Source organism: Stegastes partitus, unplaced genomic scaffold (genome assembly GCF_000690725.1).
Source record: "Stegastes partitus isolate 25-593 unplaced genomic scaffold, Stegastes_partitus-1.0.2 Scaffold28, whole genome shotgun sequence".
In the NCBI taxonomy this organism is placed as follows: domain Eukaryota; kingdom Metazoa; phylum Chordata; class Actinopteri; family Pomacentridae; genus Stegastes; species Stegastes partitus.
In genome coordinates this window covers 21,036-40,333 of record NW_007577759.1, presented here as the reverse complement: position 1 = coordinate 40,333, position 19,298 = coordinate 21,036, and the positions used below count along the sequence as shown (strand labels likewise).

Here is a 19,298-nt window from a genome sequence, read left to right as displayed (position 1 = left end):
TAAATGGACAGATTTACAGAAACACCTGCTGTCCAACACACGTACGCACATTTACAGCATCAAGACTCTCAGGTCAGGCCTCATTGAGAAGCAGCAGGGGCCATTACTCTCATCAGGCAGTAGCGAAAAGCTCATGTCCAACTGTGGGGAGCTGGTCTGGTCGACGAAAAAAAAAAAGATGAGAAGGAGAACATACTCGTATGAGCGCTCATCCAGACCTATTTAGATTTATTGATTTTCGCAAAGCAGCCAAACCTTTTTTTTTCTTTTCTCCATACTTTCAAGCTGATATTCTGTACTTGACATCTCCATCTTCTGTCTTTCCAGGATGCTGCCCGCACCCCTTATGACATACCAGTATCAGAGGAGCTTCATCAAAGCTGCAAGTGAGTGTTTTCCTTTCGTGTATATCATTCCCCTCTCAAATCTGTATTCATCCTCCTGCTTGTGGTTAAAAACATTGCAAACAGCTATCCAGACTACTGTGGGTTAAAACGAAACACCATCTGTACTAAATAAAGAATCATATGATTTATAACGATTGCACCGATTCTTAAAACAAATTATTAGCAAAGAAAACCCTTTTAATCTGTCAATTTAAGCTGAAATCTTCTTGAGTAACTTCATTAATGCATACAAATGGATTAAAAGGTGAACATATTTTAACATCTTTTCCTTTCCTCTCCCAAAAAAACGACTTCTTTCATTCGGAGGAAAAAAAACATGTGAATGAACTGGTCATGACTTGCCATTAAATCAATTGCCGCGTGCAAATGGAAAGTTCACCTGCCGAGATGCCCGGACACCCACTGTGCCGCCAGGACACCTCTACCTGTCTGCTTGCTGCGGTTAGCTGAGCCCCCTCAGTGCGCTGCTTTACATTGTGTTTGGCACACAGGATGTTACTGACCTGCTGTGTGTGGGGGGTTTTCATGCAGTATTTATGAGATTCAGATTCCACTTGAAGGGGGAAAAGCCCAGGGAGGTGATCAAAAAGGGATAAACCAGTAAAAGCTTGTCGTTGTCTTGGGTCAGACAGCAGCTGCAAAATGTTCCTTCTTTTGCAACAGCACCTGAGGGGTGCGGCTTATTGAGTCAGGATAAATAGTTTCATTTTCCAAAAACACTCCGCTGTCTTGAAGACAGATTGCCTAAACTCTCCAACAGTCACGGCAATCATTTCAGTGTATTATATTCTTCCTGTCTCTGCTAGGCTACAAAATAAACTTTTACAAACACTACCTGATTCAAGCCTTGAAATAGAGACTTTACACTAATAGGCATCAGCTAAATCCGATAGTTTGAGCTTCTACGTTTTATCGGGTGTTGTTTGATCTAGTTCAGTGGAGTTTGGCTGACTGAACCTGGCTTTATGCTATATTTCCATGATTGCTTTTTATTTTTACAGAAAATTTGGATTCATTCTACCAAGCTCAGGTGCAGTTCAGTCAAAAGCCGGTCCGGTCGAGACTGAAAGGTTGTATCAGCGACCTGCTTTCTTTGTTTGTCGGCAGCTAATCCTCTGAAAACTGAGCTGACGTGTGAAAAAACTCCAGGAAATGATCGAGTGTCTCTGACGGTGTTGTAAGGAAATGGCTCCATGGCGAGGCCAACTGGAAAGAAAATGAAAGAATGTGCAACATATGTGTATTAGACGAGCTGTAGTTAAGCCTGCCAAGGTAGTTTTTGTTGAAATACCAACTTCGACCATCAATGCCATCATGCATGTGATCATGGTTTTGTAATAATCATAAAATATAACGTGTTTGCAAACTGTTAGCAGGAATTTACAGATTTATGCTGTATGTTTCCTGGTGTTAATCTTTTCAGTCTCCCCCGAGCGTGAACCAGTTTCTGTTGATGCAGGTGTCTGCATTGCAATGCCGTGCATCTGTGTGTATCTGCATGTGTGCGAGGATGCGTGTCTGCGGGCATGAGTGAACTTTTGGTTTTTTTTCCATGGCTGATTTTTTTCGGAAGTATGTTTTGAGGACAGTGTCCTCGTTTGAACTTCCTCGTTCGGCTCCACCCTTTTTTGTCCTCGCCTTCACACGTCATCTCCAGCTCCTCCCATCACCAAGCTCATGGACCTCATCTTCCTCCTCCTACGCAAGTTTCGTCTCTACTTACACTCATCCACTTCCAAATATCTGCTGGAATCAGAGGCAAGGGTAGAAGAAGTGGAGGGAATTGGGTGGAAAAAAGGGTTGGTGTGAGGGAAAGAAAGATGAGGAGGAGGAGGAGAGGGAGGAGGAGGAGGAGAGGGCAGACAGAGTGCCACCTGGGTTTGTAATACCTGTATTGGGCATGTACTGGCAAGAACAAACACATACAGTAATTGCTCTGGCTCCAGTCATTAGGTTTTGCTTGCATTGGTGTTTTTCTCACATTTCTTCTTTGATTCTCTCTATTTTTAATCCATCCTCCTATATAACACCTGCACTTGTAAGAAATGCTAGAATCCCTTTAACTGGCTTCATTTTTTTCACCGCAGCAAGGTGAAGGTGTTTTGTAAAGCTTCTTTAAAGCCAGACCGAACTTTTTTCACTTTGGCTTTAGTTTGGACTTCATAATGTAATACGCCAAAGAACGAAATGAAAAGATAAGAGATTGTATAGGGGTGAAAGATGATGGTCATGAGTTGAATTTAAAGCCAGTTTGAGAGTCCGACCTCCATGCCACATAGCTCATTTCGTTTCACATTTCCTCTAAAAGCTCTCATCAGAGTTCCCTTCTTCCCCTCTTCTCCCGTTTTAGGTATTGATTCCCTCATTTAAGAAGTGTCAGTTGATATTTATCTCTTAATGCATGGGTTTGCCACAACTGTGATACCTGATGGAGGGATTTGTTTTCTGCCCTCTCTGCAGAAGCGGTCAGATGAAGGCTGAATATACAGTTGTGTTCAAAATAATAGCCTTGTTTTATTTTTATTTCCATTCATTGGGAACACTGAACATTATATTTTACATCAAAACATGAAGAAAAATGTATCAATATTTGAATTACTTTACAGAAAATGAAGGGAAAAAATGATATTGAGTTATTAAAAAAAAATAGCAGTGTTTGCATTTTTCAATACAAACTCAAAAATTTACTCAATAAACTGAAAAAATGTTACAATTTAGCATTCCTGTGAATCACTAAACTAGTGTTTAGTTGTATAACCACTGTTTTTGAGAACTGCTTGACATCTATGCTGCATGGAGCCAACCAGCTTCTGGCACCTGTAAAGAGGTATCCTAGCCCAGCATGATTTGACAACCTTTCATAGTTACTCTGCATTTCTTGGTTTTACCTCAGACACAGCATTTCTGATGTCACCCCACAAGTTTTCTATTGGATTAAGGTCCAGGGATTGGGCCACGCCATAACCTTAATTTTGTTGGTCTGGAACCAAGATGCTGCTCGCTTACTGATGTGTTTGGCTTTGTTGTCTTGTTGAAACACCCATTTAAAGGGCATTTCGTCTTCAGCATAAGGCAGCATGACCTCTTCAAGTGTTTTGATATAAGCAAATTGATCCATGATCCCTGGTATGCGATAAATAGGACCGACACCATAGTAAGAGAACCAGCCCCATATCATGTTGCTTGTGCCACCATGCTTCACGGTCTTCAGAGTGTACTATGGCTTGGATTCAGTGTTTGGGGGTCGTCTGACAAACTGTCTGCGGCCCTTGGACCCAAAAAGAACAATCTTACTTTTATCAGTCTACAAAATGTTTCTCCATTTCTCTTTAGGCCAGTCAATATGTTGTTTGGCAAATTGTATCCTCTTCAGCACATGTCTTTGTTTTAACAGTGGGACTTTGCGGGGGCTTCTTGCCGATAGATTAGCCTCACACAAGCATCTTCTGATTGTCACAGTACTCACAGGTAGCTTCAGACCATCTTTCATCTCCCTGGAGCTGATCATTGGCTGAGTCGTTGCTATTCTGGCTGTTGTTCGATCCATTCGAATTGTAGTCTTCCGTTTTCTTCCACGTCTCTCTGGTTTTGCTTTCCATTTCAAAACATTGGAGATCATTTCAGCTGAGCAGCCTATCATTTTCTGCTCGTTTTCTCCTCTCCAATCAACATTTTAATTAAAGCACACTGTTCTTCTGAACAGTGTCTGGAACGACCCGTCTTCCTCAGGTTTTCAGGGAAAATTGCATGTACAACATGTGCTGGCTTCATCCTTAAATAAGGGCCACCTGAATGACACCTGTTTTTTCACATAATGAATGACCTCACTGATTGAACTCCACACTGCTAGTATTTTGAACACTCCCCTTTCAATTAATTATTCAATTACACAGACTCAGGAGCATGTATATCATGAATGTTGGGTCTGTTGGTTTCTCTGTCTCTTCTACACCAACTGGTAAATTGTTTGCCATGTGATGATATAATTTCTACCAAAAACAGTGGCTGATCTGGTTAGTCATGTTGGACTGCTGTTATTTTGAACACAACTGTAGAAGTTTATCCCAGAAGGAAGGTTTGATCAGCAGGTATCGTCTCTGAATCTCAACCTCCAGTTCTAAACATGTCAGTTTGATTTCAGTTTACACATTCATGAATTCATTCATTTTCCTGCCACTTGTTTTGGTTTTAGCAGGCTGCAGCATCAGTATGTTGCGGATGAAGTTCTTATTAGATCATTGAACAGGGTCTATTTGTGATGTTGGAATTGTGGTGGCTGCATCTAGCCAGTTGTGCATAACTGAGAAAGTATGTTGTACTTCTTTCTCCACCGCTCTTTTTTTAAAAGTACTTTACACAGCTATTTCCATTACTTTTTGTGTGCACAAAAAGTGTGCCACCATTAACGTGCAGGGCTGTGCAGCAATTTCACGGCTTTTATTATTTATCACGTTCGGCCGTTCTCCACGCACAGCAGGCTTTTCATCCCCCACCCATTCAATTGTGAACATTTGAAAAAGACAAAAACACCTTTTTGCATCGGGGGATCCCAAGGCATTTAAATTAAATCCCATCCAGCATGTTTAGGGTTTCACTGAATGTCTCCTCGCGGGTTGGATAGCTTCATTCTAGGCTGCATCCTAACAGTGTGCTACAACTCTTGGATTTACTTTTAAAGCAAGGCATATAATAATACTTGTGATATACTTTCACTTTGCGTCTACAGTAGTAGTCAAACATTCAAAAGCAAACACCTTCAGTGTACTCCTACTTCAGAACACTTTCCCTAATTTTGCATTAGTACAATTCAACATGTAAACGTTTGATGTCTTGCTATTGAATGAATGACTTATACTTCTGCAACCAACGCTAGCTGTCAATAAATACCATAACAACTACAGCATGCTGTTGTAGAGCATAAATCTGGGTGACAAACCAGTAGCCGTCACCATTGACTGACTTTATTCTGGGATGCTCTGTCTGAGGACACCTGGTCCTGAACCAGCCACTCAGAACCTTAGATTAATTGCAGTTGCCTGGTCGACCTCTGTGCACTTCCACGTTTTACTTATTATCAAAGTTGATATATTTTTATCGTGAATAATTTGATTTATTTATATGTTTTTCATTGTTGTGTTAGGAATAGAATTATTACCATTTAAGTAGACTATGTTGGTTAAAATCAAATTAATGACTGACATGAAATATTTTATTGTGAGCATTTTTTCAGTTCTGTCTCCCAGCCCTAGCACACAATTTGTTGAGACTCTACTTTAAGGTAGCATTTGGTTGCCTTGACTTGCTAGTTATTACCATAGAATAAAAGTTTTTAGTTTTTTTTTTTCATGTTCTCGACTGTGAGAAGTTGTGCATTTGCTGGCTGGAGAATCCTGAAAAGTCATTGTTCAGAGCAGTGAGAGTGAATCTTGGAGTTACATGTTTGAATCCAAAGAAATTCTGATAGATGTCTTGTCAGATTCTGAACCATTTCCTAGAAATATCATGCACAGCTAAATGCAAGCTAATTTGTAGGAACTTATGAAGAAAGTTTCCAGGAGAGTAGCTCCTGTAAAACATCATGTTACCAGCCTTATGTAGCCAGCCTGCATGTGAATCCCAGCAGCATGCAGCGCTGAGGTGCGGGAGATGCTGCACATACTGTACAGGGTGGGAACTATGAATAATGAATTATAAGAAAGCAGGGCTGATGGTGGTGCTGGAGTTTAAGGATCAACTAACAGTCAACTTGAAGCTGCGTCATCTACTTTCTGTGGATTTGCACGTTTGCTGCCCTACTTGATATGAAAGACTGCACTCCATACGTAATCAAAATCCGCTTCTGCTTAAGAGATGCACAGTTTGATAAAGGGAGACTCAGATAGGGTGTTTTTTTTTTTTTTTGAACCAGGCACTGTAAGGAAAATGGGATTCACTCAATTCTTGTAGACGTGACCAATTGTTGTGAGAGTTGGTCAGAGTGATTAATAGGCTTTAACCTCCATTAGATAGTGTTCACAAAATGTCATCAGCCTAAAGAGTGAAATAGGGATGGTAATTGTGTACTGATTATATAGAATACCACAAGTGAAAGGTTAAATTGTCAGTGCGAATGGTTTGATGTACATTTATTGTTACATCCAGGCTGCACATTTCGGTTGCAGCAAACAAAAAGTCAAATTTTTAAGCTATCTAAGGTGCATTACCCTCTGCTGTTTGTAATATAGTCTTGTGTAATCTTTTTTAAATGCTAGAAAATTGTCCCATTTTTTTTTTTCAACCCTGTGTGGCCACAATGCTGTGAAGAGTTTGAGCTAAATTCATGTGTATGCAAGAATTTTAATGGGATGTTGCAAGTGTGGGTAGCTGCGTACATATTTGTGTGTAACTGCTTTTGTACGCATGCGCTCCTACAGCAGGGTAAACGACAAAACATGAATACGTTATGTTTTTGGTCCAAGGGGTTGAAATTTAAGGTGAAAGAGAATTTACTTTGAAAGGTTGACATCTGTTTAGCGAGGAATAACTGTGGGGATGATTGACTTTTGCTTGTTGTAATTACTCAGCACCATAGCTGCTGACCACATTGTTATATAGTCACTCAGAGTGCATGTGTGTTCTGTTTTTTTGACACATCACAGCTGTTGGTTTGTGTATTTGCGGTATGTGAGTGTGAGTATGGTGCGAAATACCACTAATGTTCTTGTTTATTTCACAATGAATCCGTCCAAAGGCAAAGTTGTAAATCAGGTCGAACAATAAAGCAAACCAACATATTTTGCCAAAATGTGTGTGCGACCGCAATTATAGCTCTGTTTGCGAACCTGCAGTTGGTCAGAAACTTCCATTCATGGCAGAGAATTGCAGAATCAAAAACCTAATGCATATGCATGCAATGCTCTCCGTACGTGTGTCCAAGGTTTGGTGGAAGGAAAGGCTGTCTGCTCGTGCATAATGTGTTTGTGAAGTAGCACAGTGAAGGATGCATTGTTGTAAATGATGAGCGTTACCGTTTTCATGTGCATGCATCTTTACAAAGACGTATGTGGGTGTAGTGGACACATATATATGTGTGAATGTTTAAGTGAGTGGTTGCATGTTTTTGTTTTCTGTGTTTGTAGTTATTGTTGTCTCCATGCGTGCATGTATTTACTGTGTGTATTAGAGTTTCGGTATGTGTTGTGGAGCTCATCTGCCCTGTTATAAAATGCCTGTGTGTGAGATGCTCTGCCAGTTGTGGGTGTACTGTGTGGCGCTGACAGCCACAGCCTGAGGGTTGATCTAGTGTGAGTCTGCTGTCATCTCTCTATTGACTGGCTCTGGAGCCGTAACTTATTATAGTCATTCATCAACAACAGGTCTGTCTGCCCCGCCTGTCTACCGGGACGCAGAGCTTTCCCACTCTGCAGCAGCGTTAAACACCCTGTGACAAAACCTACCTGCCCGTCTTGTCTGCTCTGTGCATCTTTCTGTGTCTCTTTGTCTTGTGGAGAAATGCTCTTTGAGTTCAAGTGTCAGATTTTTCTTTGTAATGGTAATTACAGAAGCTCACGCATAAGACGAGCGTTAATCAGTATTTTTGTTATGGTCAACAAATCCAAAACAGAAGATGTGCCGACTTCTTTACCCTGTTTGTGACACTCAGCCACAACTCCTTAAAGTCTGATTGTTTCCCATAAATAGGTACTTTATAAAAGTTATTTCCCGAAAAAAAAAAAAAAAAAGAAAAGAAAAGATGATGTAGTTTTTAACTAAAATGACTCAAACAGGATTTATTGTGCATTTGTGGGGACAGTTTTTGGTTGTGGTTTAGTATGCATTTGTAACGTGTTGCAAGTTGATGTACCTGGACCTGAATTTAACAGCTCAACTAAATCTGAGTGATTCATTTTGTGAAAAAGCTGACCAAGGCTGTTTACTTGAGGTCTTTGTACCTATTTATTTTCGATTCTTACGTTTACTTGAATCTCTGTACCGAGAGCTTCCAAATGTGTACTCATTGACCTCTTAGAGAAATAGAAGCATCTATTAAACAACAAAAAGCAGCTTGGATGCATCCTTGCATTATATTAGTAAACACTTAAGCTGAGTTAAGTTTGAGTATTTTTGATATATATTTTTTTGGCCGTAGTGCCCATATACAGTATGCATCAATAAATAAATAATCATGTGTGACAACCTAAAGTCTGTTTCTCCAACAATCTCCCTTTATGTCTCTCTTTTTCCAGAGATGGACAACCCTGAGGCCAGAGTGACCGAGATCCATGCTCTGGTGCACCGGCTGCCAGAGAAGAACAGACAGATGCTGGAGCTGCTCATGAAACACCTGGCCAAGTAGGTGGAGACACATGGGGCAGAGACGTTTAACTGCAATCGTTTTTTATTTTTTTATTTTGCCGTACACTCCTTTGCTTGATTGCTGTTGTCAACTGTCCTCGAGAAGGATTAGTGCTCATTGTAATCTCTTGACCACATGCATTAATGCAGAGTGTACTAAAATAGAAACCCATTCAGCAGCCACCGAGCTAAATCTGTTTTCTGACTTATCCTTTGAAAGGACAGATGCAGGTCTGTCTGTTAATGCCAGGTGGTGCAGGAACTGCTGTGGCCGCAGTGATTACCGGGTCAAACCATGTCTCTATTTTAAAACTGGGCTAAATTTGGTAGAATAGTCATTATTTTTTCTGTCTACTTTATTTTGCAAGTGAAATTAAGACATGAATGTATCTACAGTAAATGTGTTCATCCCAGTTTTAACACTGAAGTAACGTACAAACTTATTGAGAAATAATTGGATTCTTGTCACTTTTTCAGCTGATTGGAAAGCAACATTTTGTCCAAGGACTTTTCTGCACGACATATACTGATAAGCACCCCACAATAATAAATTCAGCTATTGTTAGACCTCTGCAAAGACCTCGTTTTTCCTCTGTGAAGGCCATCCCGTGACAATTCTCTTATTTTATTTTCTCTCGACCCTGGGCGAATCACAATTTTGCCTGCACATATGGAATGTTTCTATACTGTACACAAGCAGCAACACTGTTTAATGTATGCAGGAGAAACTTTATGAATAAACCGCATTGTCTGTCTACAGGTTACATAACCACAAGAAAACAGAGCATGACACTGTTGGCTTATGTATAATTATTCTTCTAAAGCAGCCGGCCGGCATTGTGTTTTCAGTCTAAACCTGAATCTAAGCCCTCTGGCTTTAACAGGCTTTCACTTCAACAACGGCAGCATGATACAATCTGCGACAAATGGGACATCAGCCATATTTATACCACGTGTAGGCGAGCGCGCATGCAGGCGCTTCGAGGGCATGTCCGTATTTACCTGGGCTTAGTGGATTACACCTGCCGACGGCCGTCATCACAAGCTTATAGGTAGAATGGCTGGATCACAGCACACATCAGCTCTCCGTCTGTTTCAGTTCAGATAAGATCTAAAGATTTACTGCATCATTGGCAATGCATTCATAGAACGGGATACAAGTTTTTCAGTGAATACAGATGAAAAAACAGCTGTGGTGGAATATAAACTGTGTCAAAATAAGACGAAACAACAATAAATAATAGTTTAAGCAGTGAGGATCATAATGGATACGACGTGAAGAGAGTGAAAGTCAAAGTAATTTATTGTTGCCTTCAGCTAGATGTTCTTATCGTGTGTCCTTTTCTTCTTTTGTAAAATTGAAAATTTGTTGATGTATCCCACTTGATATGATTTTGTTGCCTGACTCGCTCACACTTTAAAATCAGTGAAGCTCCACTGGCGGATTGTTGTAAGCACACACACACTACATAAACAGAGAAAAATACCTCATCTCCTTTCTCTGGCATCCTCCTGATTTTTATCTGGCTGTCCACTGACTGCAGGTCTTCCCATTCAGTGTGCGGACCTGTTTTGACCTGATGTTCACAGACAACTGGTGCCTCCTTCGTCACTTTGCTCTTTACTCTTTGAAGCAAAGGAACGAATAGAATTATGTAAATATAAAGAAAAATGATTAAAAAGTTAGATTTTTGCCAAAAATTGCCCTCTGTCTCCAATTTTTCTTTTCCACACTGATTGTCAACTCAGTTATATGCAACTGCATCATTCATTTTGTCTGTTGTTTAACTTTAATTCACCGCTGTGTTGGCTCTGTTTTGTCTCTACCAACTTCTATAGTTGTATCTTTTCTGTGTAGTTGTGATATTGCGGGCTATGTTCACTACCCTGTTGCTAACTTTGCATGACTGCTGTGGTCCTGTATGGGTAGTATATGGTGGGATGATTAGTGCTTCTTTTTTATTGAAAAGAATTCCTAGGAGCTGTAGATAAAAGGTTGATGAAAGTAGTAATTCGCAACAGTAAAGCTGCAGAAAACCTAAAACAATGAGCTGAAAGACACTAAAAAATATATTTTTCAGGTAATGCTGGTTTTAGAGGTGGAATCCAACAGTTGTCGTGAAGCTGAGCTACATTTGAATGTTCAGAGAGGATTTTTAGCTCTCAGAGATATACCATAGGTCTGACATTCAAAAGGAACTGCATAGCCCCAGAATCTGAACTGTAGACGTCACCAGACTAAATGGAAATTTAAAAAAAGAGACTATTTTATTACACTTCTGTATCTTTTTTTGACTTTTTAAAAGAATTTCTGCAGACTTGGACATTTCTCTTTGGATGTGACTATAAGTCACTATAAGCTAATATAAAAATTTTGAGTACTGCAACTTTAAATCTTGTCATATTGCATGTTTCTAATTTGTAATAAGCATACATCTTTCTCTCTGTCTGCTCCTCTCAACAGCGTGGCCAGTCACCACCAGCAAAACCTAATGACCATTGCCAATCTGGGTGTGGTCTTCGGGCCAACTCTGCTCCGCCCGCAGGAGGAGACGGTGGCTGCCATCATGGACATCAAGTTTCAGAACATTGTAGTGGAGATCCTCATAGAGCATCATGAGCGAGTAAGAAGGCTGCATATGCGCAAAATGAATAGCAGAGAGCTTGTTGACGTGGTTAAAGATTAAATGAATTACTTTCCTTTTTCAATGGGGATTAACTGCTGTGTAATTTTTGCATTGAAACAGCAATTAATGCACCAAACAATTTATATCTGAACGAGCACCTGTTAGACACACACATACACACATGCATGCACACACAACTGTATATACTTTATAAACACTTCAAAGCCACTTTAGATACAAGCAGCTTATTGGCAGGCCAAGCTGCTTACAGTCATTACCATGGCAACACCGTGGCTGTTTGAGACCCTCACGTTGTTGCACACAGCGAGTTCAGTCAGTGAATGAAACACACACTTGAACGCAGACAAATGACACATACGCTACACCTGCACTGTAGAGGTGTGTGTTGAAAGGATGATACACAACATGCACGCGCAGGAAACACACTTCACTCTTTAGACCTCCCATACAGCAGCTGTCTGCAATGCAAAACTGTGTGTAAAAACAAAACAACAGGAGTGTAAGTGCTGTGACAGGAACCTTATGACAGCTTAGCAGGCTCTAAACCACACTGAAATGATTTAATTTGAACTTAGTGACATATGTAGTGAAGCATTTGTATATTTTATGTGATCCTCCTAATGGCAGTTTATTGTTCTTTTGTGCAGCCAAAACAGCTAATTCGGTGCGTGAAAAGACATTCCCCAGCTCCTTTTTCTTTTCGAGTTTCGCTATGGGTGTGGAGCTGTTCAAAAAGCAGAATAAAAATTCTGACATAACAGACTCGTCCCGGCAGAGCAGCATCGGTTGTGGGGGAAACAGTGAAAAACATACAGTGTGTGTATGTTTCTATCACAGTTGTGTGCATCTTTGCTTAACTGTAGTTATAGAAGTAAACATAAATTTCAGTAATGTCATGATCAGAACCACAAATTGCAGACCAAAACCCACAATGTCTTCTGTTGTTAAGCTTCTGCGTATGTAATCACTCTCATTTAAAAGGCGCTTTACACGCCACTGCTAGCAGCTTTGTTTTTTTTTTTGCTTGGTAACTGCAATGGTTGCAGTTCAGTTGCATAAATCCTGCAATTAATAATATGTGTAAACTGTATCTGCTCACATATTAGACCATCTGTCTTCTTACCTAATCTTAAAAATGAGTCATAGGACCATGGGTGGTCTGACTTTTGCTTTTTTTTTTTTTTTTTAATATCCTTTTGCTGACTCAGATCAGTCTGCCACAACATTTAACTCATAAGTGATACATTTAACATAAGTTAATCTACATCAGCAAGAACATGCTACATACATGTTGGCTTGTCTGTAACTGTTGACACCATTTGCATTTTGAGATTTTACATGCTGTGTTTTATCTTTGGTTGCGCTCAAACCTGAGTGTCTTGTTTCTGCAGATATTCAGGGACGTGCCAAATTCTGCAGGCGGTTCAGCCAACATGCAGCTCAACCTGTCCAGGAGGAGAAGTGCTGAGAGCAAAGCCCCATCCTGCAGCGAGAGGCCTCTCACTCTCTTCCACACACCAACACATTCCCAGAAAGGTGAGCTGAAAGACATAGTTTTCTTAATAACAGTATTACATTTTATGGATAATGGTTTTCCTTTATTCTATTTTATTCTTAATGAGGTCTCATGCATATCAAATGCAGTCTCTAGAGTCGCAGTGTTTTTTAAGGCATAAATAGCAGACAGTTGTTAGTCAGTGGTCAGTTTGATACACACTTCTGCCTTCTGTTAGTTCACAGTGGTCAGTAGATCTACAGTTTCAACAGGAAAATGACTTTTTTGTGGCTGTAAACACCAAAAAGTTATATATGAGGAGTTTTATATAAATACATGTGAATCTTTTTTCAACCTTGTAGGTGAGAAGAGGAACAGTGTTGTCAACACCACAGCGGATTTGCAACAGCCAGTGTCCTCCTCTGCCAACTGCAACAGCAGCAGCAGCAGCAGCAGTGGCAGCAGCAGCCAAAGTCGAACTCCGAGACATAGTCTGACCAGCAACGATGGAGAGCAGGACGGCCGGCAGATCCGGCCCAGCTCACTGTGAGTAGCACGGTGGGATTATCCCACGTTACCCCATGTAGTTTCTCAAAGATGGGCGTCATTATTTATCGCAAATTAAAAGACATAATAACAGTAAATATGTTTTAATTTTTATCGTAAAAATTGGGTCAAAAATGGACAAAAATAAGTCTTTAAATATAAAATCCTAAGTAAATGTCAGATTCTAAAAGTACTGTTATCTGTGCAGATTCAACACTTTTAAGCCGTTTGTCTAATTAATTACACTTACATGTAATCAGCATCTTATTTCACGTTTTTTTGTTTATTTTTATCGTCTTTTTGTGGCTAGCAACACAAAAACTTCTGGGTGTCTGTGGACCTAAAATCTAAAAAGCATCTTTGTAAAAAAAATAAAATAAAAATCTGGATATTTGTCAAGGAATTTTTTTACAATAACACAAAATATGATGACCACAACTTATATTGCGGAGATCAGGATGATTTGCACACATAATATGAAGTCAGGTGCAGATGCAACAATAAGGTAAAGAAGAGAACACAGAAAGCAATGAGAGAGTTAAGATAAGAATTAATGACAGTTGAACAGTAGGTGTCTGTGTACAGGTGTCTATGAACACGTGTGCAAACATTAACCTCCAGTGTGCACATACAGCTCAAGAATGTATAAACACATTGTTTTGGCACACACAGACACAAGTGTTAATGAGCACATGCACACATGGCACATGCTTTTTTAGCAGCTTAGAGAAGTAAAAGGCCAGAAATGAAATCCCAAAAGCATGGAAAAGAATTAAAGAATGTAGACAAAATCACATTCACATGCATATAGAGGGAAATGTAGCAGTTACATAATTTAGTCAAGTACAGTTTAAATAAAACAAAAAAAAAGACTGCTGCTCAGCGCTGTGTATCTTGGATTTACACTACGCAGCGTGCCCACTTTTCAGGCTGCCTGACCACCACTTTACACAACTGTAACCAATGACCAACTGAGACAAAAATATTTTTACAAGCCTGAGCAAGCCTGTCTCCCAGTGAGAAGTACCATATATCTCCATATAAACACTGAACACGCCCATCCTGAGGTTATTAATAGGCGTAAACACACACACACACCTGCATATGGAATTCACAGTGACACAAGGCTGAGCACTTGGGCTGACACGCTAATGTACCGCTTGCACAAACAGCGTCTTTATCTTCTGTTCATCTCCGTGGGATCATCAGCTTTTATGATGTTGCCTACGAGCCGCTTTGGTGTTGACATACAGCTTGTTAGACTGAGACAAGAGATACACTCTACGGCACCGATCATCATTTACTGACACAAAAGTGACAGAACATTTCAAGCGCGGCACGTCAGCCATGTGATTCCACGTCACTGCTGATTATTTTTCTCCGTCTGTCTTCCCACTGCTACCTCCACTTATTCTCACTTACTGTCTGCATTTTTTAAATTTTTTTTCATCTGTCAATCCTTGATAGTTGTTACTGCCAGCCTTTATTTATTATCTCCCCTCTTGGTGTGAATTGTTTGTCACTGATGTTAACGTCTATCTTTTGAACCATGTCTTCGCTCATCTGTTTACAAGTGAGATTCTCGTCTGAAAGCTGTGTTCGGTCACTGATGACGACATTGGATGAATAATCTCACTCATAAATCAAAGCTACATGTTTGAACATCTACCGCACTTGTAGAAATTGACTCAAGCTACACATTTTTTCAACATGCCTTTACAGCAATGACACATCGTTGTACCTTCACTCTAAATGTACTTCAGTGCCAGAACTTAAACCTCAATGCAGCCAGTGTTGCAGATGCATGGTGGAATAGTGTTAAATAATATTCACAAAGGTCCTAAAGTTGTTTTAATTTGACTTCCTCTATCTGTTGTTGTCCTGTCTGGGAAGCTTATCTTTGGTTTATCATTTGTCGAATTGCAGTGGAATGAAAAAAGCTGAGCAAAAGTTTTGCAGGATTTGGATACAAATAACCCAGAAACCGGAAAGAAATGTAAACTTTTCGTCTTCCATTACTGCACAGTGTAGACAAAGTTGGTTATTCCACCACTAAATGTACAGTATATGTATAATACAATCCCACAGAGGGGAGGAATGGTGCACAGTCCTGTCTGTACTACTCCAATAATTTGAACAAATCCTGAATGAAAAAAAGGCTGCATTTAGCTGCTGTATGTCATAAATCTGAAAAGTGAGACGATGTTCAAACCGCCATCGACGAGCAGCTTCATCCTCTAATTGTACCAAAAAATGCCACAAGTTGAAAAGTTGATGAAAGGAGTCGTATGACTTGTGCAATGTCTGCACTTGATTGTGAAAAAAGGACACCCTTTAAATGTCAAGTGTAATTGAAAATATTCAGATAGTAAATTAGCATTTAGTCAATAATAGTATTTAATTCTTAATTATTTTGGGCCAGGGTTCACATCAGGATTTAATGAAATCTATATAATGATATAAGCAGAGAGCATTAAAATATTGCATTTAAAGAGCGCTTGAAAGAGATGTTCAAAAGCTCTGGAGACAGAAAGAAATGCTTTCAGATTGTCTTTGCGTTATGGGTCGCATCAAAGAGGCATTTAATGACTGTGTTGAACAATCCATGTGACCACGATAGGGCACGTAATGGTGTATGAAATTATATGTTGGAGGGCTTCTATCTTTATTTTCCGTCTTCTCCCCTCTTATGGCGATGCTACATGTGGCCCCTTTATATTTGTACTGTGCAAAGTGGGAAACAGAACTCCCTTCATTAACTCCGCCACCGCAAATTTAATTGCATCTTGCAGTTTCTAAGATGTAAAACGCTGCGCTCTTCGCACTTGGATCATGGCTGTATTTTGTTTTCATGCATGACGAAAGACCAGCGTGTGGTCACAACTCTGCAGGCTCAGTGTGAACAGACACACATCAGAGGATTTTATTTTAGATTTAAAGATAGCTGTTGAGTGATTTCCAGCTATTTGACAGCCGACCACAATGAAAACACTACATCCTAGGGGGAAAGAGAACGTGTATTTCCAAAGCTATCTGGCTAGAGTAGTCAGTGAAGTGTGAATCTCAAAGGAGCTGTGAAGGCCAAGATAGATGAAGCGAGATTCTCAAGCTCTTACCAGAGTGCTCTTTTAAAGCATCCGTCCCACATTGTAGGGAGTCTGCGTTTGTCGTCAGCAAAAATCTGCCGTCAGCTTATTTCAGTTCTGTGTGGTTCTCTACAAAATTTGAAACAGTTTTTTTCTTGGCACCATGACTAGACGACTATAAGAGGTGAAGAGAGATTTTTTTGGGCTCTGCAACAGAACAGCAACCCCAAAACACACAGCCACAGTCCTAAAGAACTATCATCAGAAACAGGAAGAACAAGGAGTCCTGCAACAAATGATATCATCCCCTCAAAGCCCTGATTACAACATCATCAAGTCCATCTGTGATTACATTAGGAGACACAAAACTCTGAGCCTAAATCCACAGAACTGTGCAACCTCTTGATGATGTTTAGAACAACTTCCTTGTCCAACACTCTAAACTAGGCTCAAGTATACTGAGCAGAATAGGAAAGGTGACACCATTTGTTTTTTTCTCCCCTATTGTTTGCACTTTGAAGTTAATCGATTAGTTAAAAAAAAAAAAGGGCATTATTTTTCAAACCGTCCTCAGTGTACCTTTAATGCCTAAAACATAGTTGTGCACAGTTCTGTATATCTCAGACAAACTGGCTCTAAAATTAAATGAGAAATATGAGTTCAATTGATGCAATAAGCACATTCATTTAAATAAATAGTTCAGGCTCTTTTGATCTGTTTGATAGGTAATAGCACAATAAATATTAGAAATCATCAAAGTCTACAAAGGAAAACTAACATACAGATGTTAAAACTTTAACTTAAATCCATTTATTGAAAAGGTGCATCTCAGCATTAAACTAAAAGTCAGATTTTGGTGCCAGGATGTTCAGTAAAATGCTCTTGACAATGACGGCAATTGTCCTCCAGGCAACTTGAGAAAACGCATTTTGTCTCTGATATGACACCAAAACAGAAAATCGTTGCAAAATGATTTCTTCACATATTTTTTTTTTTGGATGCAATCGCTGTCTTTGATGGAGGGATCGTTTTGCATTTGGCATGATACCTTATGTGGCTCTTTGAACTGTTATACATCCTCTAACTCCCTCTAACAGATTCGTAAATCAATACAAAACGAAGAAGATGGGTTGAAAAGGGACAAAAGAAAAGCTGTTTAAGGCTTCTGATGTTTGAACTGTATCTGATTTCAGCTTTCTTACAGGTCAGGGGGGTGAGCTGGACCTGCTGGTCACAGATCAGACAAATACAGAAACGAGTTTGTCAGACAAAAACCACAAGTTTGATGTTTAGCAGGGAAAAGGGCTCCAAAGTACACAAAGTTTAAAAAAGAAGAGGAGAAGCTATGAAAAAGTAAGAAGATCATAAACAACAACTGTGAGTGCAGCGCAGATGAACAGCTCAAGATCACACATCTTTTGTTTATTTGTTTTTCCATTTAGATCATTATAAACCTATTAAGGCTGATCTAAAGTTGAGGAGAACTGAAGCAGTACTTACAATACAATTACACAAAGGAAACACTCATTAGCTTGAGCAGCAATTCTTATTTTGTAAAGTGATGGATTTGGAGCATTGATGATTAGTTGGAGTAATATTTCCTAGTGATTGTGATTTTGATGGTTTAAAAAAAAATAGATGCACAATAAAGAGTTGCTTGCCCTCTTTAAGTCCACATCTACATCTACTGGCATATATTATACTAACACATTAGTCTGTCTATAGTAAACACAAGTACCAGTATTTAACAAAGAGAAACTGTTTAGCTGCATTGTAAACAGTGTAACATCCAGTGTTTTGGAAGCTTCACTTGTACTAGGAACTGAATGTTCCAATGTACTGTTAAAAAAAAAAAAAAAAAAGAAGCTAAACATAAATACTAAGTTGGTAGAAGTCTTGCAACAAAACTTGCTTTACATGCAACGTTTAGGATCAAGACTTTAAAACATACTCTTGCCAAAGATCTGATTTAGTCCAGCCAATGTACAACATAAAACATTTTTAGCCAACCAGCAAAGACGGACTGTGTTTTGTAACTGACTGGGACTTTGCTTTCTCAATCTCCCAGAGCCACAAATCACAAATTTCCAAGAAAAGCCAGCATGCGCACTCATCACAGACAAGAGAGAGGTACAAAGTTCAGAGGTTAACAACTAGGCCTTCAAAAACACTGCACTCCCCCGAGGCGGATTTTATTTTAAGTATTGGCACCTCGACTACTAGTCTGGGTTTTTCTTTTTTTTTTGTTTGTTTGTTTTCAGGTGGAAAATGTGTGCATGTCTCTTCACACTTCTTTCAGGAAAATATCTTTTAAGTTCTCACGTACAAATCACCTCCCAGTTACTCTTCCTAGTAGTGCAAAATAAGTAAAAAGAACTAAACAACACTGGCCGACGTGTGACCTCTTGAGTCTGTAATACATTAAACAGTAGCACTAGTGATGAATATGACTGCTGACCTCATTGACTTAACATTGGACCTGCTGCACTAAGGTGAAAACGTGAATGGCAAAATCTGTCTCTCTGTCATACTTCAATCCCTTGGGGAAAGTAAGTGGATTTTTATTTGTTTCTCCTGGCTTTTTTGCATTTGGAGAAGTTTTTGGATAGGGAGTTATCAGCTGAAAAAGATCTTCTTTGTGAACCATTAAGATTTTTTTCCGCCTCACAGCAAAATGCCCTTTTACACACATGCATACAGTGTCAGTCACCAGGTTACACGCGTCTGCATCTGCTTGCTTTTGATTGATGGAGATGCTTGATATTTTCTCCCATTTTTTTTT

The 19,298-nt window shown here is 39.5% G+C and overlaps 1 protein-coding gene across 1 annotated transcript in view; it reads left to right on the top strand.

Annotated features, from left to right (window-relative positions):
- The window catches only part of LOC103369379 (rho GTPase-activating protein 26), an 89,815-nt gene that overhangs the window by 59,676 nt on the left and 10,841 nt on the right, over nucleotides 1-19,298 (top strand). The window contains exons 16-20 of the mRNA XM_008298085.1: nucleotides 328-386; nucleotides 8,633-8,738; nucleotides 11,206-11,365; nucleotides 12,781-12,925; nucleotides 13,247-13,430. Coding sequence (XP_008296307.1) covers nucleotides 328-386; nucleotides 8,633-8,738; nucleotides 11,206-11,365; nucleotides 12,781-12,925; nucleotides 13,247-13,430 — 654 coding nt within the window. The remainder of the gene's footprint in view (nucleotides 1-327; nucleotides 387-8,632; nucleotides 8,739-11,205; nucleotides 11,366-12,780; nucleotides 12,926-13,246; nucleotides 13,431-19,298) is intronic.